Source organism: Lissotriton helveticus, chromosome 6 (genome assembly GCF_964261635.1).
Source record: "Lissotriton helveticus chromosome 6, aLisHel1.1, whole genome shotgun sequence".
Lineage (NCBI taxonomy): Eukaryota > Metazoa > Chordata > Amphibia > Caudata > Salamandridae > Lissotriton > Lissotriton helveticus.
The window spans coordinates 1,792,270,368-1,792,293,825 of NC_136067.1; the positions used below are offsets into that span (position 1 = coordinate 1,792,270,368).

A 23,458-nucleotide genomic window follows, 5' to 3' on the forward strand; every position below is an offset into this window, starting at 1 on the left:
TAAAGGTCTAGAGTTTACACAACAGTGGATAAAGGATGTAACCAGGAGATGATCTGCCTCTTTTAAAAGAATCGCAGCAGGAAAGAACTTCATAAACTGAGAAATCCAAGTAGAGCTTGAAAACATCATGGAATAAACTTCGGTATCTCAAATCGAAAGGATCAGACGGTTAAACGGAATTATCTGAAAGGAGAAAGAAAGGGTTAAGAACCAAATCCATAGTGAAGAGCCTAGAGAGCCAAAAGACTTAATTACATTCAATAAAGATAACAAAACATAGGCATAAATCATAGAATAACAACAATTGAAGTAATCAATAAGATCATAAAAGACATATCAAAAGTTGTAAAAGGGAGGAGGGAGGGATAATGTCAGCCTCTGTGTCTTTAATGAAATCCAGATTCTCTGGTCATGTTAATAGGAGAATCGCAATTTCATTACAAGACCGGAGGCTACATTATGCATGTTCGTAGCCCCGAAGGACAACATCAGACATATGCTCGATAGGCTTACAATAATGACAAGCAAAGGTGTTAGCATTTGACCAGTCAGCAGCTTTCAGGATATCATCCAGCTTACCACCTGACCAGAAGGATTTACGGGCCATAGCTCCTCTGATAGAATGTGCTTGAAACTTAGAGAGGTCAATACCAGCAAGACACATGGTAGATTTAACCCATCTAGCTATGGAGGTGGAAGAAACAGGTTTAAAAGGCTTAACAAAAGAAACTAAAAGTTGATTGGCATCGTTAGGACGTAGGGGAGACATCCTTGCGTCATATTCTTTCATACAAGCAACCACACAAAGTTTAGGTAAACTGTCAAAACGAGGATAAAAGATAAAATCTGACATGGTTTTAGTTCTTCTTAGTAATTCAAACTTAACACCAAATATGTCGTAACATCTATTAGAAATATCTAAGCTTCTCATGTCAGATACTCTCCTACAGGAGATTAAACACAAGAGAGTGGCAAGTTTGAAGGAGAGAAATTTTCTATTAAGGGAAGAGTTATCTGGCCAAGAACAAAAAAGGTCTAGAATACACTTGACATCCCAAAGGGTCTGGTACTTAGGTCTAGGGGGTCTTCTTAGTCTAATACTTTTGAGGACTCTACAAATGATAACATTTTTACCTACCGATTTACCATTGATAGGGGAATGGCCCGCGGAGATTGCGGATCTAAAGCAAATAATAGTACGATAGGATAAGCCTCTGTCAAATTGTTCGACCAGAAAATTTACGATATTGACGACAGGAGTCTCCACGGGATCCAGACTCCTTTCCATGCACCAATGAAACCATTTTTTCCAAATGTTGTTATACCTGAGGTGTGTTCCGGGTGCCCAAGATTCTCCGAGAAGAGAGAGAGCCGATGACGAAAGTCCAGACAATTCGTTAGATTGCCTGACACTTTCCAGGCAAGAAGGTTCAAATTCCATTCGAGAATAAGGTGATGATCTTCCCCGTCTGCGTTTGAAACCAGACCTGGAGACGCAGGGATCAGAAAGGGAATGTCGCATGCTAGTTCCAGGGCTGTCGGGAACCAAGCTTGGGACGGCCAAAAGGGGGTTATTAGGATCAGAAGGCATTCTTCCTTCCTGACTTTCTGAAGGACCCTTTGAATCATGGCAAAAGGAGGGAAGGCATAACCCAGGAAGTGAGACCATGGTTGGAGAAAAGCGTTAACATAAAGTGCGCCCGGGTCTGGCATCCAACTGAAGTAGTTGGGTAACTGGAACGTTAGTCTGCTGGCAAATAAGTCCACGTCTATGGGACCCCAAAAATGGAAGAGGGCATTGAAGACGTTCACATTGAGTTTCCAATCTGAGAAGTCTAGAAGGAATCTCGAATTCCAATCTGCAGAAATGTTTGATTTCCCGGGAAGATATTCCGCCCTGAGCGAAATTTTGTGTTCTAGACAGAACATCCAAAGTTTCCTGGCAAGATTGGAGAGGTCTGCAGATCTTGTTCCTCCAAGACGATTGATATATGCCACAGCCGAAATGTTGTCCATTTTCAGAACAACAGACCTCCCTTGAAGGGAGTGTTTGAAGCTCATAAGAGCGTATAAACCAGCTGTCAATTCCAGAAAATGTATGTGTTGAGAAGATTCCGACAGGGTCCAAACCCCGCCGGTGTTCTGGTCTTGCAAACGTGCACCCCAGCCATGAAGGCTGGCATCCGATTCTAGGATGAAATCCGGAGATGAACCAAAGATAGCCTTCCCGTTCCAGGCATCTAAGTTCTCCAGCCACCAAAAGAGTTCTGTTTTGGCATCTGGGTCCAGAGTGACAAGATCTCCATACCAGAGACCTGAATTGAGCGCTCTCCACTTTATTCTCTGAAGTGCGTGATAATTCAGAGGACCAGGGAAGATGGCCTGGATAGAAGAAGAAAGAAGACCAAGAAGTCTGGCTAGTTCGCGGAGGGTTAAAGAATCTTGTTTCAAGACGGATCTGATCTCCTTCCGGATCTTGGCAATCTTCTTGGCAGGAAGAAGGAGAAGACATTCCGAGGTGTCCAGAGTGAAACCAAGGAACTCTATGGTCTTGCAGGGAGAGAGAATGGACTTTTCTCTGTTGATGATGAAGACTAGACTATCTATTAAATTCATGGAAGTTTTGAGGTCTCTCAGGAGGTCTGAGTGGGATTGGGACATGATAAGAATATCGTCCAGGAATTGTAACGATACACTTCATAATCTTGGTGAAACACCAAGGGGCAGAAGAAAGGCCGAAGGGTAGAGCCTGAAATTGGAATAGACGTTCCTTCCAGGCAAATTGAAGGAAAGGTTGGCGGTCTTTGTACATGGGATGGTGAAGTATGCATCCTTCAAGTCTAACTTGACTAGCCAATCTCCTTTGAGAAGGAGATCCCTTAGAAGGTGGAGGCTCTCCATTTTGAAGTGACGATAAACGAGAAATTTGTTGACTTCTCGAAGGTTTATAACTGGTCTCCACCCTTTGTCCTTTTTCTGAACAAGAAAAAGTGTGCTTATGAATCTTGCATCGGACCAGGGAACCTCCACTATTGCGCCCTTTTTGAGCATAGAAATAATTTCTTCCTCCACGATCTTTTCTTGTTCCTCTGAAAGGACAAAGGGTTGGGGTAAAAACGTTTGGAAGGGGACCTCTAGAAAGTCTATCTTGAATCCCATAACGGTTTCTAGAACCCATGGATCTTGGGTGATTGATTGCCAAACATGATAAAACTGCTTTAGTCTGCCCCCTACTATGGGAGGGGAAGAAGAAGAAAGAGTAGTACTTACTTGTAGAATTGGAGGCGTTGAGAGTACCATGACCTCTTGAACCTCGGTTTCTTGGACCTCTTCCTCTTTGGGGGAAGAAGGGTTGTCTAGGGGGGTAGAAGCCTCTTCCAGTTCCTCTGAATGACGAATAGGGCCGTTGGTTGCCTCGGCCAGAAGAGCGACCCCTTCTCCCGGCCTGACCAAAAAGGTTGGTGTTAAACACCCGTCTTTGGTTGTTTTGTGCCCTGTCGAGAGCAGTGAAGGTCGACACATATTTACCAATCTCCTTGATTATGTCCTCCCTGAAAAGACGGCCTTTAGGGTTTTGGGAGGGTTCCCTCTCTGCTATGTCACCTAATTTTGGGTTAATTTTGTTTAAAATGGAATCTCCTCCTTTCAATGTCTAAACTGGAATTAGCGTTGCCAAGGAGAACAACGGCTCTTTGGCTCCACCCTCGAATGAGGTCAACATTTAAAGGGGTAGAGGAGAGGTGGGACTGTTTAGCCATGTCCAAGATTCTAACAAGTGGACCTAGGACATCTAAAAGGCGGTCTTGACAGCCTTTAAGAGCTCTCTCCAGGCCTTTTCTAGGGTCTCGCCCTAACTTGAATAGGAATTTGATAAGGTCTGGATCTAGGTTTGGAGTTTGACAGACCCTCTCCTCAAAAGTAGGTCTTGGAGATTCAGATCTCATGGTGTTTCTAGTATCTCTGTCTAGAAGATTCCTTAACCAACGTGTTACAAACTGGGAAACATGTTCCTGGGGGAACCACTTCAAACTATTAGGGCGTGAGATATTAAGGGGAGAGAACATCTCTTCGCCGATAGGGTTAAGTATAGTATTTTTAGAGGTCGGTTCAGGATCAGGTTGAGAATTAAAGTCATGTTGGACCTCATCTAGGTCAAAGACAAATTTGTCAGAGGGATCTCTGGAGGAGTCGCCATCATAAGAGGAGGAAGACGAGTCAAAACCAATATTCTTTTTTTGGTTAGCACTATTCCAAAGCGTGCCGCGAGGGACACCGTTCATATTTGTGCCGCCATGGGCACCGATCAAGGGAGTGTCCCGAGGGACATCATGTTCAAGTGAGGCGCAGTGGCCTCCCATCCAAACTGAGGTGCTCGGACCTCCCGTACTGTGAGAGGCACTAGGGCCTGAAGTGCTTACACAATGTTTAGTCTTTTTGGATCTCTTACCGTGTATAGAGGGGAGATCTTGGGAATCACACGGTCTCTTAGAGGACATGACTTCCTTCAGGGACGACATCATACAGGATTTAATCTCCTGTTGAAGGAATTTCTTGAGTGAATGGTCAATAGGCGCAGGTGAGCTTGCAGTAGCGTCATCTGAATCCATGTCAGACATGGTGTAGTAAAGATCTCAGAGGGTATTAAGTGATTTGAAACAAGGAAATGAAACAATGTTATTAATAAAGATAAAGTATTAAAAAGTTCTCCTCTCTCTCTTTTTTTTTTTTAAATTTAAACTCAGAATCTAAAAACTTCTTTTTTTTTTTATTATTATATTACATATGTAAGGTAAGGGTGGGAGAGGCAAGGTAAGTTCAGAAAGGAATTAATATTCTTATTAGTATTCTTGGGGAATTAATATCCTAATTTAAATATTCTTATTAATATTCTTGGGGAATTAAAATTCTTATTAATATTATTGTTATAGATGATAATAAATCGGTATTTGTTATTAAAAAATTGGTATTTGTAAATGCGCAAATAGACAGAGTATCTCCGGCGGCTGAAGCAGAGCAACTGACAGGTTATCGAGGAACCCTCGAGCTCAGCCGCCGGAGAAGATGAAAGTCTCTTTGGAAAGGAGGCACGCAACGCGGGTGTTGCTAATGCCCCTTCCTTTAATATGGAGCGTACCTCAGAGCCAAAGCGATGCTGACGAAATGAAATGGGAGCGGGGACAGCGGTAAAAACGCGGCGAATGTCGGTAAGACTACTGCGCGATCGCGAGCTGAGGGGAATAAAGAAAGGTCATGTTTAGGGTGAGGGACGACCATAAATTGGAAGTCCATGGGAGGGGGGGGGTGGAATGGGGAAACCAGCGCCACCCACGGGGAGAGGGTAAGGGTTCAAACCAATGCGAAAAAGGCACAAGGCAATAAGGTTAGATAAACCAGCTAAAAAACAGCGTTAAAGGACAAAGAAAATGGTATAAAACCACAAGAAGGAATCAAATTGGCATTCAAACGTTTTAAATTAGTATAATACACAAAATATAAGCCAAAAGTGTCTAAAATAAAAGGAGAAATAAGTAGTAGTGACTTATCTGCTGGCGAGCCGCTTTTAAAAGAGGCAGATCATCTCCTGGTTACATCCTTTATCCACTGTTGTGTAAACTCTAGACCTTTATCCTTTATGATGTAGTGCGGCTGCTGTGAGTTGCTATTAAAGGATAATGCATAATGTAGCCTCCGGTCTTGTAATGAAATTCTTGGACATTTTCACATGTCGATCCTTGCAAGGCCACCAGAATACTTCATAGACTCTACGTTTAGTGAGCGTCCTACCAAGATGATGTTCATGAGCACCATTGACAATTTTGAGTTGAAAACTTTCTGAGGGTTCAAGTTTCTCTTCATGCATAAGAACACCACCTTTAACTGAAAGTTCTGTCACAATTTTCATAAAATGTTGACTAGGATACTGCACACTTTTCTCTCTGTGCTAGCCATTCATGACAACACTTATGACTTGGACAACCACAAATCTTGGGGGTAACTCTTCCCTCCATTGATTCTTGCTAATAGCCAGATAATCAGCAAATCGATGGCAGCAACAAGACAGCTTTCAAAACCCTCATCTGTCACAACTTCCAGATGCTCAGATTTTTTTTTTTAATTGACAATATGTGACTAATTTCCTCAGGGCTGAAATGTAATCGTCAACGTTTTAACCACACTTTTGTTCCCCTTTAAAACATTTGTGCCTAAGTATAACCAAACCTGATTGAATATCAACCCTGAGCTTAAGTCTCTTCATAAACTCCATGAATTCATTGATTTCCTCCCCCTCATTCAAAACAAGAGGTGGTAAATGCTTGGATTCAGCTCTTCCCTCAAATCCTAGAGTGAAAAAAATAAGGGGCATATCATCAACGAGGCGATAAAAAATTATTGCCGCTATCACGTCCGTTTTCGCGTCCATTTTCGGACGAAAAGGGGAGATAATTTTATCGCCTAATCAGCAAGGTCACACTATCGCGTGAAACCTTGCATTAGCGCCTATTTTCTGAATGCCCAGCTTTGCGTCTCTAATGAGATGCAAAGTGGGCGTTCCTGCCCAGACATAACTGGAGAAATGTCGCTAAGCGACATTACTCCAATTATCAATGGGCACGCTAACCTGCAGAGCGACAAGCAAAGTAGCGATAACCTCTGTTATCGCTACTTTCCTTATGCCTGGTTCAAGACTGACTTAGCCATGATATCCTATGTAAGGTGGATATCATGGCTAAGTATGCCTTGCCCTATCATCAAGCTATCACCAAACTTTGTGAGATTATCGCTGGGTTTCCAGCGATAATCTCACATTTGGCAGTTAGCGCTTGGAATTTGATCGCTTTTGAGATAAGCGTTGCTAATAGCACGCTATCTCAGCGATAAAATCCCACGTTACCAGGTGAAAATGATCCTAGCGCTAAGTGCGCTTAGCGATATTTATCGTTGGTCCTTGATGATATGCCCCTAAATGTTTACCTTTCTAGCCGAAAACGTGTGCCCCAGTCACCCCTAAGAGCATTTCAAATGCATCAAACCAGTTTCTCCATTGAATGAGAGGAGTTCCTAAAGTTTCCAAAAAAGGTGGAGGGGGTTAGCTTACTGCATAGTTGAATTCAACAATACTGATACACCTTTGCAAAAGAGAGTTTGAGTGTTATGAACCCAAAAGTGTAAATGCATTTACAACTGAGACAATAGTTCACAAGTAGTTGAATTTAAAGCATATTTAAACACTATGGGAAAACACTCACCTTAATGTGAAGCTTTTTATGATACCAAATGTGTGTATCAACAAAACACTACTTGAATGGTGTACGGATCACCTTGAAATCCTTAAAGTGATAAAAGAAGGCGTGCGCCTCACCACAATACCATGAATACAATTCAGTGCCTTTTATCTGTGAGCTCCTCAGTTTCTTCGAAATTTCTACTGTTATACACCCGAAATGGTGGCACACATGGATGTGCATGTGTAGGGAACGTGCTTACGGGTATATGCTTACTGTGCGTTTCAGCCTTTAAATCGATAACCAGTGATGTCAGAACCACCCCTCCAAATAGTACGAGAAGGCCTTGCGTACTAAAGATATCAACAGGAACAACCCTCCTCATTGAAGTACTTTATTCAAACTAGGCTCCACTCCCAACCAGAAGGAAAGAAGGGTTACATTCCAGTGAGACGGCAGATATCAAGACGGTCAGCGATAAAACAAAACGAATGTCTGGATTCTTCATGGATGCTGCCTCTGTTGTACTAGAACATCATGTTTGGCAGTAATTTATAGTAATAAATCCAGGAGCTAGGAGTCTTGCAAGAAGGAATGAGACCTCTTTGCAGCCTTCACAGGTAAGAGCCAGGTTGCTAACTGATTCCTTTCTATTCAAATCTCCCTATATCAGCTTTCAAGAACTGAATATGACATCAGAATCTATCATGACATCACACAGATTACTTGATAGGCATTTAGATCTATTTCAGTTTAGGCAGCACATCAGATAATGTATCTGCTGTGGGCTCTTAGTGATACTTGTACAAACTTAATACTTCTGAAATCTTGTGTTGTTTCACACACTGTGTGCAGAACTGAAGGATTCATTTAAAATTATAAGTACGTTTCTGAAAATAAATGTAACCTTAATCTTTTTGTTATTTATGTGCACCACTACACAGTTTGAGTATCAGGTGTGGAGTTCTGAGACTGTACCTGGACTGTTTGTTTCCCTTCACTCCTAACAATGTGGCTGGAGGTGCTGAGTTCCATTTGTCCTTCTGGTTTTCTGATTACATCACTCTGCAAAGGAAAAACAAACATCCAGTTTAATATGTGGTAAGAATTACTTTCAATGCTATAACAAATACATTTATTTAGGTGGAATGAGGCCCTATACACAACACTATAATAAATAAATGCATACGTTCTATTTTTACAGATTGTCAAAAACTCTTAGCACTTGATTGCGGTAAAGGAGCATACCTGTGAGTTGGAACTGCCAGAAGGGAAATGGAAGAAGATATATTAACCACAATTACAAATTAAACAAAGGTTTATTTTAGTCTCAACATAAAAAACAGGCGAATTCCTGCTGACCCACGAGAGAGAGAAGTAAAAAATAGCTACTTAACTCTTGCAAACTAGAAATTTCAGCTTTTACATAGTGTCTTTTTTTAGGTTTTATATAGCACAAACTCGACCCAAAGATATTGGAACACTTTGCATTACATTACCACCAGCTGCATTACATTAGACCTACTTTCAGAATGTCCCATACAAGGGAGAATTCCCTTAATCACCTCCTAGTAACAATACTCATACTTTAGACCTTGGTTGTGTACCAAGAAGGAGGGGAGGAATGGAGTAAAACCTGGAGGGTGAAGGGGAAATCAGCATAACAGGTTTACCAGTAAGTGATCTAGACATTATCTTCTCATTCTCTTTGCTTGTCCCCATCCTTACTGGTGAGTATGTTCCCAACCCAAAATAACAGCTTTGGAATACATTAATACATTAGTAGGACAATATAGTAAAGACTTTGAGTAGAATGCAACACCCAAGTGCAATTTAATAAAGAAACAAAATAAACAAAATCTACATTAATTTTCAACAGTTGACAAAACAAAAGAACCACAATTTATGAAAACCTTACTCCCAATTATTTTCCAATTCTGACTCAAAGCGATCAACAAAAGTAGATGGAGAAGCCTGACTAGCTGCTAAACAGATGTATAAAAGGGGAACATACTTTGCCTCAGCCCAAGAAGCTGCCATGGCTCTTGTGGAGTGCTCTTGCACAAGACCAGGTACAGGGGTACCTGACATGGTAAAGGTCAAAGATTTTGTAGCCTTATCCCAACCACTTACAGTTCTAGAAGAAGATCTGAGTCATTTTTGGATGGCTTTACAATTTGTAAAAAGATTGCCAGAGGGCCTAATAGGAGCTGTTCAATCCAGATGATACAATACTACCTACAATTATCTAGGGAATGGCAAGCTATTACCTCAGATGTTACATGATTTGGGTGGAAAACAGGAAGGACAAGCTCTGCAATTTGATGAAAGTTAGAAGCAACCTCAAGAACAAAACATGGGCCCACTTTAGAACCATTCTGTCAGAAATAATGTCGAGCTAAAGAGCCTAAATAGCCAGGGATCCTACCACAAGAAAGACAGTTTTGAAAGATAGATGCTTCAGAGAAACTTCTCTAAAAGATTCTAAAGGAGCAGACTACAGAATGGATAAAATTAAAGTTGCTCCTAAGAGGGCATTCCTTCTCTAGTGATGGGAGGAGATAAGGAGAAGCTCCTGAGTTTGATGATGGCAGAAGGAAATCCACAAGGCTTCTTAAAAAGACCTAATTGATGCCCATTGGACTTTGAAGGGGATGGAGATAAACCTAATGAAAACCCACCTGAAGAAACTTGAGAACCAAATTTGGATCACTCTCCCAAGGGATTCCCTTTTTCCTTGTACACCAGTTTTGCAAAGTAGCCCAATGATTATTATATGTGTTCTTGGTAAACAACCTGCAAGAGGCTTGAACTGATTGAGCAACTTCAGAGGGTGGTTCTCAATACTCCCAGCCTAGGCATTCAATACCCACACCAACGTGTATTCTCTTTAGAGAAAGTATTCACAGAGAAGGAAATCTCATTAGAGATGGTGAGACAGAAAGGGTCAACTCTTGTGTTGATGCTGATCATTTTAAGATTGGAAATGAGGGTTCAAAGGCCACCAAGGAATTACCAGAACTACACTCTGTGTCCTGCAGAAAGAATTGGCAAATGACAGAGAAAGGTGGGAAAGCCAAATAGAAGTCCCCTTGGCCAACAGCACATCAAGGCATTCACCCCCAAACTTTGGTCGAGAGAAATCAAGAGCAGAATCTGGGGAGCAGAGTTGTTTCTGGGTCTGCATACTGATCCAACATAGAGGTGCAAATGTGTTGCATATTTTCTGAAAACTCTGAGGAGATAAGCACAGATTCTGAGAGGCACAAACGATATCACTTGGACAATTCTCTCTAGATTTGTCCATCCCTTTTATGTAGACTGTCAAGAGGAATAGAAGATGAGACTATGCCCATAGGAGACACAGACTTCCATCTCTATCAGAATTCTGCTATAAATGCCCCCCACGACTTGCTTTTGTCATGATATAGTCTGTATTCAATATTAATGTCTACCCTTCAATCTTCAAGTGAAAGACGTAAAAGCCTCTCAGAATTCATGAATTTTCCTTCCAATTGGATGTTTAATCCAACTCTTGTTGATTCCAGATACCCTGAAATGATAGATTCTCAATGTTGCTCCTCAACCAAGGCCTGAGGCATCCAAGATCAGAACAACAGGAGTCAGGATAGACAGGAGAAGTTCCCTTCTCCAAGTGAGCACGAACCAACTAGCATTATAGTTCCTGAACAATGTCACTCAAGACAGGAACCTTACTGTGGTAACATTGAAAAGCAGGTTTCCAACAAAGAGTGTGGCAAGTAACTGTCCCTAGATAATTTGGGCTGAAGGAACCACAAATATTGTTGAAGCCTATACCAAAAAACAAAAAGAAAAGAGGAAGAGATCATAAGGATATAAACCTCAAATAATTTAATCGTTATCTCTCACAAAATCTCCCTGCATTAGCATCCCCTTTGTGGCTGATGCAGACTTCCAAGACAGAATGGGTATAATAGTGGATAGTATTCATTCTGTACCAACTCCACTGCTGTCTGGAACTGTAGATTTTGAGAATAAATGCCTTATTTAGAAATCAATAAACAGCACTTCCTAGGGGCATCCTGTCAAGTATTACTGCCAAAAAGGAGCTCTTTTCTGGGTCTGGCAACAAAAGTGCTTGATACTTATTTTTCGTATTATGTAACACAGCTGCCATCTCAATCCAACATGGCTGCCACTCTACAGAGATGCACAAACCTATGGCGCCACCTGACTGCATTACTTCTTCGGGGACAAACATTACGCATCAATTCCAATAGCCAATGGAAACAACTGGAAGAACATGCTCCTTCCTCCCCCAATCTGACTACAAGTAGCAAAGGAGGGACAAAAAACAATGCGCAAGATATGTAAGAAGGACCCAGCTAATCACCATAAAGGTCAAAATCAGAAGTGCTACAAAGGATCTGTTGGTGAAGGCAGAAAAAAACCAAGGCAGTTGTTAATGGAATTCTCCTTTTTAAGAGTCATGCTGGGAGTAGACCTTAGAAAATAAATATGCCACTAAGAGGTTCTGTCTGGGAGGCGGAGCCTGCTCACAAATAAGAGTGGGACCGATGAAAATAAACATTTATTTTATTATCATTCATATGGTGGATACCATCTGAGGCTGGTGTGCTTTTAAATTCACACGAGTCTATCAAGGGCAAAAAAGTGTCAATGGTACCCACAAGTCACTTTGTACCAGATGTATAATTTCAAAGCAACCCTAGTCTCATCTTAAGGCATTCTTTTTTTAATTCTAGTACCGCATAAAGAAATTATTAGCTATATTAGAAGTGCTGATGGGGCCCTTGTCTACTAGGGCACCATATAAGCCCATTGCAAGTTTGCCTATAAATTCATATTAAAGTAAGAATATTTCTTGCTATGGCAACTCTGAGAAAGGAAAGAGGCAATGAAGAAAATCACCTAAAATTGTTAAACCACAGCATATGTGAGGAAACATTGAGGGAGAAACCAGGAGTCAACCAGATTTTTAGATGTTTTAGGAAATATGCAGCACATTTGGACCGCTATGGTGGATCTATTCCCAGGCCAAGAGGAAAAGCAGTTGTCTTTAGACCCGTATATATGGTCTAGGGTGTTACTATGGATGGAGTAATATTATAGTATTTTGTTTTGTGCAGCACACACCCTGAAATGATGTATTTTCAAGGTACTCTCAAGTGATGGTGAAGCAAAAGAAGGCACTGTGTAAACAAGAAATTGCCTAGGATCACACAATACTGTCAAGTGGAAGCAGGGACTGATGCAAGGTTTCCTGGTTTCACGTTGATCAATGAAGCAACTAAATGGTTATTACTTTCTGTCTCCTATTTTAGATCAATGCTAAATGCTTTGTGTTCAATTCTTTGAGGTGCTAATTCAGTGCACTGTTTTAAATAGATCTGGTCAATGCACGTTTCACTAGGTATAGTGTTAGTAGTGTTTGGGGAGGGTGATGGTGTAATGAAGAAGTAAAAATGAAAACTAGAGCACCCACCCTTCCCACCCTTGGTCATTAATTTGAGAATGTTTGCTCCACAATGCTAAAAGACTTTATTCATTGTCATCCATTATTGAATTAAATAATGTATTCATTGAGCATGCACCCATGTCTCCAATTTCCATGCATCCATTAAAAGGACAAGGTTCTTTAATGAAACATGTATTGTAAAACCCTCTATATTCATACTTTTTGACAAAATTGTCTTTGGGATGAAACCCCTCTTGCAATGGTCAGGCTCTCTCGCTGCGCTTCCTCATCACTTGCAGTATGAGGGCTGATCTGACAACATTTTTCAGGGCTGCTTTTAGGTCCCAGTCTAGCCCTGCATATAAACTATTCACATAAAGTCCATGAAATAGATGCAATTGGTTCATTCCGGACCAAGTTTGTTCATCCCTGATCTAAACTGTGATGTTAAATTGCTCTTTCCAGATTTTCTTCCTAGAAATTACAAAATTTTGTAAAAAAAAGTATTTCTACAGATAAAAGAAATTAAAATGTTTTGATGTGCTGTGGATCTAATTGTGATGTTGTTTGAGACTCATTGAAGCCAGGCCATCCTGAGCGTAAACACTGAAAATATGCATATGTTTCAGTAGCTCAGCTTTGGGACCCGGTGATTATACAATTATACAAGAATCAGTTCACGTCAGCCAATCCATGTGCCCCTGACTTTTCCTTTATACCTTTTGTCGCCCTTTCTTCACCCCTTCCTGTATCTCTGACTGTTCTAGCACTCAAGCGCCACCTACATATTTCTATGTGGCCCCACTGATCAACCTTCTCCCTCTCCAAACTTCCATGGCCCCTGGCTGTTCTGTGTTCATTCTGCTAAGTGTGTCTCTCCTTAAAGCTCCTCATCTGGGATCCTGGATGTTTATCACCATTCCACCTATCCATGCAACTCTGTCCCTTCTGCACCTGGCACCTTTGCCCACCTTATAATCCCACTTATGCCTGTTCTGTCGCTTGTCCTCTTCCTCAATGAACTCCATGTACTTTCATCCATGAGCCTCTTACCTTTCCCATCTCCTCTAAGTGTCAATGTAGGTGACTCATCTTGTTTCCTCCCCTCTCCAACCACCCTCTATGCCCGAACATGAAAGCCATTTTACAAATTAGTCTGGTTTAGTGTGCTCTCACTCCCTCTAAGTCTACACAGTGGGGAGTTTACCAATTTAAATGATGGTACATCCTCGCCAGCCACCCCAAAGACTTTTCCTTTCCCCACTTATGGCACGCTCCCTGATGCACAGACTGATTGGGCTGACAAGGGGAGTTAATGGTGTTTCATCATAATGGGACTTATGTGATCATATTTCTTCAGTCCCTGGATGAGACGTGCTGTTGTGTGTAGGATGGCCCTAATGGGTGCCAGAGTGGAGTTTGAGAGGCCATAGTGTAGGGCATTACCACCATCCAGATGCAAGTCTGCGAGGGGTTAAACAGCAGTTCTGAAGTCAATTTCTGGAAGAACAAATTTGACTTTCTTTAGATGAAAGAGCTGCTACCAGGCCAATCTTTGTGTTTTGACAATGTTTTCCTTGAGGGAAAGGTTGGTGTCCAGAGTGAATCCAAGTAATCTGGCATTTGGTGAGAGCTAGGGATCAAAGTCATCCAAGTTCATGCCTCTGCACCATGTTTTTTAGGCGTTCAACATCCAGGGCTATATGATGTGCATGCAGTTTTTGATGCATTGGATGTCTGAAACAGAGGAGGCTTTGAAGTAGAGTTCAATATCATCATAAATGAAAAGGGCATCAAGCAACTGCATGTAAAGGTTGAAGAAGACAGAAGACAATATGGAACCCTGAATGACTCCATATGTGTTAGGGCTCTTTTGTGCCCTAGAGGTGACCATGTGAACTAAACTGGTGTTGGTTGGAAAGGAAGGAGGAGAACAAGTGAAGAACATTGCTGGTGAATCTCATTTGTGACTCAAAGCTGCTTATGAAGATGGGATGATAAACTAAGTCAAAAAGAAATGAAAGGTCCAGCAATATCTAACTTTCACGCCCTTGATATGATCCGCTTTCTCCCTACTCCATCCATGTTCTCTAGTCCTTGCTCTTAATCTTCTCCCACTTTAAATGTACCCTTCTCTTACCCTGCTCATCCCCTATGTAATCTTGCCTTGCCTATTCTAGAGACCCTGCCAAGTCTGCACCCGTTCTGACCTTGCTCATCTCTGTTCTCCACTTGGCCAGTCCTTGATCACACTTGTATTCTCCCCATTTTCAGTCTTTGTCAACCAGCAGGTAATCTATCTCTACATATTCCCCACTCATCTGCCCATCTGCTGTCCCTGGGCTATTACCAGGCTGCTATTGTCCCTCTTTCCCTTCACCTTCCACCTGGTTCTGTTAGTGATCTTGCTTGTGTTTTCCACGTCCCCTCCAAGTGTCGTGGGTCATGAAACAGCTTATCGCCCCCTACAATACAGCCTCGCCTCTGCCCATGCACTCTTTTCAATCTTATCTACTTGCCACCTATGAATCCCATTGAATGTGCCCACAACTGCATCCTGATCTAGACACTTGATCATTATCTCCTCCAAGTCTCCCTGTCCGTGATCCTGCTTGCTCTCCTATTTGAATTCCACATGCAACTGCCTTGCATTGATCTCATTTGTTTTCTCACCTGCCATGCTCTAAAGCATGGAATGACCTCCCACTACACATAGCAGCCTTCCTGAAGTCTGAAAAAAACGAAGACCTGGCTTTTCAAGTAGTCCCACAGTGCCCTAAGTCTGGCTAGACTCACAATAGCTCAGCACCAGAATACCCTTCCAGGTGATATTGCCCTCTACAATTATGCATAACATACCGTAGCAGAGCATAACATAACATAACACACCTCTGGATGCCCCTGTCCTCCCTGATGGTAGTCCACTTCCGCAACCCCCTCAATGTGCCGCTTCCCTTCATGAGCCCGCATGTTCAGCCACTTGCGCTCTCCTTTCAATCCCTATATGGAAACATGACCTTGATCTCATGTATCTTCTGCTTCCCCCAACCATTCCATGGCCCCTGTCCATACTACATTCCAAATGTTTGTGTCCAAGATCTTGCTGCCCCCAGATTTTTCCCTGTATTTTTTCCTGACCACATCCCACTTGACTCCCCCAAGTGCCCTGCTCTATGCTCCAAATTTCCTTATCCCACAAGTGTCCTGTCTGTGCTGTCACCTACTCCCAATTCGTTCTCCAGCAACATTTATCCTTGATCCTTGTTGTAGGAAATGGAGTTGAAGGGGTTGAAACCCTACTCAAGCAGCAACCACAATTTTTGTCAGGGTGAAAAACAAGAAAATCCTAAATTAACCTGTTCTCAACCCCCTGGTAGCTTGGCACAAAAGCAGTCAAGCTTAAAGACAACACAAGAAAGATCCTACACCAATTGAGGCAATAAATTAACATGTAATAAATTATTCGAGACGAAAATAACAAGAGTCCATTCAGTAGAACCGGAGATAAGCAATTTCAAAGATTCAAGGAAAGTATAGCACCTAAACGCACAAAGCACCACTCGTTGTAATCTGGTAATGCGAGACTGGGAAACAAACACAATTTCAGGCAGACTACAATGGAGTGCGGGCTGGATACTGGAACCAGGTTAGTCTCACTGAAAGAATTACCTTCTAAAGTGTTCAGTTTGCAGTTGAGGAAGTCACAAGGATCATAACAGATGGTTGTCACTGTGGTGCGAGGAGCGGGCCGGGAGAAGCAGACGGTCGTCGCTGTAGCACGAATAACCTGTTGAACGTCGCGGACATTCATTTTTGTAGGTTTGTGTTGGCGATCACCGCGGGCTGTAGCGTGAAGTCGAGATCTCACCTCACCAGTTGACGTTGGTGGTCGCTGTAGTGCAAAGAGTTGTGTTCACAGGAGCTTCATGTTGGTGGGCGACCCAGGCAGCAAGATCCTGGGAAGAACAGCCAGGTTTACATTTGTGGAGAGTCCAAAACTTCAGGAGTTCTCCTTTTCTTGGTGAGGGATTTTAACTGATGCCACACCAAGGGTCCAGGACCTGACGGGCACCTCTTTGGGATCAGGCCACCGGGATTCAGGCAGGTCCAGTTGCAGGTCCTGGCAACTGGTCAGCTGGGCAGACCTGCTTTATCAAGCCATCTCATGTTTCCAACCAATTCTACTGAAGCACATTTGGCATGCCTCGCAACACATAAAGTGTCTAACACAGCCTTGGCCTTGTGGTAGATCGGCTACCACTAACATCTGGAACTGGTTATGTCCCTGCAGCTCAGAACAGGCGGTCAGTCAGCTGACACATGGAGTTACTTCAGCATGGGATGAAGGGTGCAGGTCTAGTTTTCATCCTCAGTAAGCAGGGCAACAGACAGCAAGGCAAGAGAGTAGCAATTCAGCAGAGCAGCAGTACCTCTTGCAGCAGAGCAGCACATCAGTCTTTCTATGTCCCTGCCGCTCAGTACAGGTGGTCCGTCAGCTGACCCATCGAGTTACTTCAGCATGGGATAAAGGGTGCAGGTCTATTTTTCATTCTCAGCTAGCAGGGCAACAAACAGCAAGGCAAGAGAGTATCAATGCAGAACAGCAGCAGTACCTCTTGCAGCAGAGCAGCACATCAGTCTTTTTTCTGTAGTATCCACAGGTCAAGATGTGTACTCAAGAGTTGGGTTTCAGGGTCTAATATTTATACTTGATGCCAGCTTTGAAGTAGGAGAAGGTTCTAGAGGTTTCCACTCCTAGAGGTGCTTGGAATTTCTTTCCTACTTGCCCTGGCCTCAGATTGTCAGGGACCGCAAAAGTCAAGTGTGAACCCCCTTGTGAGTGTACTGAGGCAGAGACGTTGTGATGTGCAGGTGTTAATAGGTGAAAGCTTTGCCCCCCTGTCAAGTCAGACATGGCCCATCCTATTCTCCTTTTGTCTCACTGTCTGGTAGTAATAAATAAAGACCCACTGCCAGGTACATCTAGTCATGTGACCAAGGATGCTGGCACCAAATGGTTGTGACAAGAAAAAGCCAACTTTCTAAAAGTGGCCTAATCAGAATTGACTTAAATTCTGACTTTAGCATTAGAGAGGGCTGTAAATTACAGTTCTTTAGACACTAAACTCAATATACCTACCTGCTCCCAGTTAAACATGTGCACTTATTAAATGTAATAAGGTAACCCAATGTTATCCTATATGAGAAGAAGGCCTCACAGTAGTAAAAAATTAATTTAGGAGGTTTTTACTACCAGGGCATGTAAAACTTAAAAGTATGTGTCCAACTTTTTTAATACACTGCACACTGCCCCATGGGCTGTGTAGGGTCTGCCCTAGGTGTGACTTATATGTCTTAAACAGGAAGGGTTAGGCCTGGCAAAAGGTTTATTTTGCCAGGTCGAAATGTCAGTTGAAAGCTGCACACACAAGCTGCAATGGCAGGCCTGAGTCATGTTTAAAGGGCTACTGAAGTGGACTGCACAAGTAGTGCTTAAGGCCCACTAGTCACAAATAAGTCACAGACCCTGAGTAGTACCATTTTACTAGGGACACACAAGTAGATTAAAAGTACCATTTGCATGTAAGCCAATTTGCCATGTTTAAATGAGACAGCACAAGCACTTTAGAACTGGTTAGGAGTGTTTAAGTGTGCGGGGTCCTAAAAGCCAGTGAAAATGGCATCAGCCCACAGCAGAGTAAAAGCAAAAGGTTTGAGATGACCCTGCAGAAAGGGCCAAGTCCAACACTTGACTTTTGTCCCTACGATCCAGACACAGTCTTGCCAATGCTCCTGAACATCATCTTTCCTCAATTTCCTTATGCCTCTATTTACTCCTGCCTTTAATACGTGTTGCGCTTCTCCGGCTCAGGGATCTTGAAGGCCTATTTATCTACTCATTGTTCTCTTTTCTTACATTGCTATTAGTCTGGTTGTCCCCTGTTTTTGAGTTGTGAAATGTAACTACATATATTTCAGGTGACCTGTTTTTAATACCAGTCCACAATGTGTTTCATCACTCAGCATCCTTTGCTGATTGGCATTTAAGATCGCAACTCATCCGTTTCAGCCTGTTCAAGCAAGTTTGCTATTGCCAAACTCCCAAGGGGTGGCCACCCACCCGACCCCTCTGGATGCAATATATATCCTGCATCCCCTTCAATGCTCAAGAGCTGGAGGACTTTCAAAATTCTCATGGTGGAAGACATATCAAAAATGATTGTGAATTCCAAGCCCTCCTCCCACCTAGCAGATCCTCCTTTGGCCTCCCTAACGAAGAGCCTTGTCCATGCCCTAGCATCCCTCTGGGCGTAGATAATAAACAGCTCCCTGAACAATGGGTCGATGGCCATGTTTTTTTCAAATTTACTTTCCACTGCAACCCTTGTTTTGTGCTGGAAATGTGCCTGAAAGTAACACAAAGAGGTGCAAAGCATTACTTTGTGTTACTCTATGTCAAGGGGGCATACCATGAGTGGTACATAGGCGTTCCAATACAACCACCCATGAATGTGATGCATAACCCTACCTACTAACAATAGTAGATAGGGTTTTGCACCAAAGAATAATGCTATTTTGAAGCAGGCGTTAAAAAGAGAAATACTTCTATTTCTCCTAGGTTTTCCCACTTGGAACGTATGCTGCATTGTGCAGCACATATATGAGGTGGATTTTTTTTTAAAGATAGTCAAAGCATAGATTTTTATAGTACAAACCTTTTCTAGACTCACACAGACACCCTTGCACTATGATACAACGTGTGTGCATGGGGCATGGCTGCCTGATTGTGCGTCGGAGCTAGGGAGAGAGCAGGATAGTGCCATAGATCTGTCGAAAGTGTACTTTCCTGCTCTCTCCTTGTCACGCAACACAGTGAAGCACCTTTGGGTGCTGGGCTGCATTCCATGAAATCTTTGTAAAACTGGGACGGCATTTCGCTGATGCTTGGAGTTTTCCACCTTCTTGTGTAAGGAAAATGTCGTATTTACTTGTTTAATTATAGAGGTTTTATGCATTCACAGCACAGATGGCATAAAACTCTGCTGATATTCAACTGGAATCACTTGTTATGTATGTACAATAAATGTGACAAAGCACCATCCTAGTGCCCATGCTCAGAATATTGCAAGTTAAAGAGAAGGTGTGAGAAATAGGGTTCTTTAGTTGGCAGAGGTCGTACCTATTTGTCCGAATAGGGGCCCTTGCTTCTAGTAAGGGTAAGGGGGATACACTCCTAAAATAACCCCTGCTCACCCCCTTGGTAGCTTGGCACGAGCAGACAGGCTTATCTCAGAGGCAGTGTGTAAAGCATTTGTTTACACATACAATAATACAGTGAAAACACTACAAATGGACACCACACTGGTTTAGAAAAATAAGTAATCTTTATCTAAACCAAAACAAGATCAAACAACAAAAATCCACAAAACAGCTATCAAGATATCCTCAAAAATAGGTTATTCACTAAAATAAAGCTTGTAGCAACAAATAACTCCACTTGGAGTTATAAAGACGTCGTGACCGGTGGAAATCCCAAAGTACCGTGCCGACCGCGAGGTGCGCGGCATCGGGCCTGGAGTAAAGCAGTACCACAAAGAACAGTACCTTGGAATGGATGAAAACAAAGACAGTTCACAGCATCGGGGAGGTGCGGCTTCATAGGCGCTGTGCGGTGTCGGTTCCTTACGACCCCAGGGGAGGTGCAGCCTCTCTTCCTTACTGCAGCGCTGGGGAGATGAGATGACGGTTCCTTACTGCGATGGGGAGGTGACGTCACAGTGGCGCCGAAACCACTGTACCATATAATGGCGCAATGTCGATGGATTCGGGGTTCACCCACATCGAGGAATGGCTCCGCGAGGATGAATTCGGCTTCAGAGTCGATGCGGCACGGCAGCAGGCGGTGGGCCTACATCGCAAGTCAGAGCAGTGCAGGTTACGGTGTCGCTCGCCGGCGTTGGTGTTGCAATTTCTTTCTGTAGCAGCTGAAACAGCAGTTCCAGATGCAGGGAGACAGAAGGGGTGAAGTCTTTGTGTTCCTGAGACTTCAGAACAAGAGGCAAGCTCAGTTTCAAGCCCTTGGAGATCTTTTCTTCAAGCAGGTGACAAAGTAAAACAGCAAAGACCTTTATCTTCTTTCCTTGGCAGCAAGCAGCCACTGCAGGCCAACCCCAGACAGCAAACAGCACAGGGGGAGTATTCCTCCTCAGTTTCTCCGGCTCTTCTCCTTGGCAAAGGTTTCCTCTTCATTTCCCAGAAGTGATCTAAAAGTCTGGGGTCTGGGCCCCACTCTTTATACACACAAATCCTTTGTTCTCTGAAGGCAGAGAGTGTCTGTATCCAGACAAAACCAGTTCTGTCCTCACTGGTGCAGCTTCCTGACAGGAGTTGGAAACAGCATTGTTGAAGGCAGACCAGGCCCAGGCAGGTGAAAGGAAATCTCCTCCCCCTACTCTATCTTCAACCCAGGTTCATTCAGTCCAGCCCTGACTCATCAGATTTCTGGAGCCACAACCCTCCTCTAGCCCCTGTCAACCAAAAGCCAAACATGCAATACACAAACCTAGCAGAGGCACACTGGGGGGTGGGCAAGAAAATACCCACTTTCTAAAAGTGGCATTTTCAAACATAGAATGTAAAAATCACCCTCACTAAAAGATGCACTTTAACATTCTGAGTTCAGGCATACTAAACTTTTCTTTTCTATCTTGTTCCCAGGATCAGTTATTTTTATTGTCACGGTTCGCGGCGTTGCCGCGGCCGGCCATTGCCGCATACACACACGGGAGGCCGGAATACTCACTTCCGGCCGGAAGTCGAGTACCCGGTCTAGTCCCGGGCAGCAGAGCACAGAAGCACTTCCGGGGGAAAACGCTTAAACATCGCGTTTCCCGCCGGCTTGTTGCTTCGGATTCCGGATTCCTTGCTGAAGTCCCGCTGTTTGTGACCTGCCCGTCTCTACAGGAGACAAGCCGCGCTGGAGCGCAACTCGGCATTTCGAGACAGCGCTAGTCAGGAGCGCTTGGTTGATCATCACCTGGGTATTTCCAGGACTGCTCCTAAATTGGTTTAGTAACCCTTAAACGCGCAGGAGCGCTTTTGAGGGTGTTTAGTGAACCTGGGTTTTGTTAGAGATTTGCACTATTGGTTTCCCACCGCGCTGGAGCGCAAAAGAGGGAAACAGCTGAGCCTGCATACTTAGGTTGAGTGACTACGTACAGTTGCCGCTATACGCGCAGGAACGCTTTCTTTTGTTTACACTGGGTGCAACGCGCAGGAGCGCTTTTTTTTGTTATAGCTTTTGTGATACGCGCAGGAGCGCTTTCTTTAGTTTGACCTCGGGCAGGAGCGTCATATCCTCGCCTTTCATCGTCGGAGCTGAACCCATCTGGGGACCTGCCTTCCCGGAAGCATTGGTGAGTCCACAGAAGGTTACACGGTCTGTGTGTGTATGTGGGGGGTGGTTCCTTTTCGGGTCTGTCTCTGATCCTGCTCTTTCTTCGTTTCTAGTTGACACCGGAACGCCCCGCCAGCTCCACGCTTTCCTTACCCTACACCCTGGCTCCCATTCCTGCGTCCATCTCATCCCTGCTGGGTACTGCCTTCCACGAGGTCAGGTGGGTACAGGGACGGGTGCTCTTGTCGTTTCTGCGGAATTGCGTCACAAGCAAAGGTAAGACTTGTGGGGCACTTGACAGAATCCGAAGCCCATGGTACTCATTCCGCCCAGACGACATGGGCGACCCGGAGGTCACTCTGCAAGACATCGCAGTCATGCTGGCAGCCATGCAGACAGAGAACCTCGCCTTGCGCCATGACATAACGGCCCTACAGGGTCAAATGGCAGCCGGGGTCACCAGTCCTTGGGGTACTACTCCCAGTCCTAGAGTCAGACAAGACGGCCTGTTGAGACAACCAACATTCACCTTTGGGGGATCCTCCGCTGCCACCAACCAAGACACAGCCATCCAGGTGGTCACTCCCCATCCTGTGCAGTTGGCACCACCCGAACGCTTCTACGGTGATAGCACTAAGTACGGTATATTCATCCATCAATGTCAGCTGCATTTTATGGCAAGGATCGCGGCCTTTCCCGATGATGCTTCCAAGGTCACCTACATACTGTCTTACATGGGCGGGGATGCAGCTCAGTGGTCCATTTCCTTGGTAGAGAACGACGATCCCATGCTTAACCACCTGCCAACGTTTAAGGAAGCCATGCGGCGTATGTTCGCTCGCCATACCTTCGTGCAGGCCGCAGACAACGAGTTGCTCAGCCTCAAACAAGGCAACCAGGACTTGCTCCATTACATCAGCATGTTCAACAGGCTGGTCATCGAGGCCCACTGGCCAGAGGACAAGAAGCTATCTGTGTTCTATCGGGGTTTACGGGATGACCTGAAGGACCTCATCTCGCAGTATCCCGATCCGCCCGAAGCTATAGGCCCTTTCATCAACATGGTGGTGAAAATGAACTTCCGACTACAGGAAAGAAAGACCGACAGGGGAAAAGGCAACGACAACCGTCTCTTGCCCATTGGGGACAAGGGCGTCGAGAAAGCCAAAGAGGAATCTGCTCCCCAGGGAGAAGCGTCCGAACCCATGCAGATTGGAGGCATAAGAGGACCCTTGACCAGTCAAGAAAGGGAAAAAAGGAGGAAGCAGAACCAGTGCCTATATTGCGGTAAAAGCGGCCACTTCGTGAGGGAATGCCCTGCTAAGCCCTCCAGACCGCGAGGCAGAAGGCCGTACGCGTTGCCCATCAGCAAGGGCG

At 43.9% G+C, this 23,458-nt stretch overlaps 1 protein-coding gene across 1 annotated transcript in view; it reads right to left on the minus strand.

Moving 5' to 3' along the window:
* The window catches only part of PLEKHH2 (pleckstrin homology, MyTH4 and FERM domain containing H2), a 666,795-nt gene that overhangs the window by 217,379 nt on the left and 425,958 nt on the right, over positions 1-23,458 (minus strand). Inside the window, exon 13 of the mRNA XM_078649687.1 lies at positions 8,202-8,288. Coding sequence (XP_078505813.1) covers positions 8,202-8,288 — 87 coding nt within the window. The remainder of the gene's footprint in view (positions 1-8,201; positions 8,289-23,458) is intronic.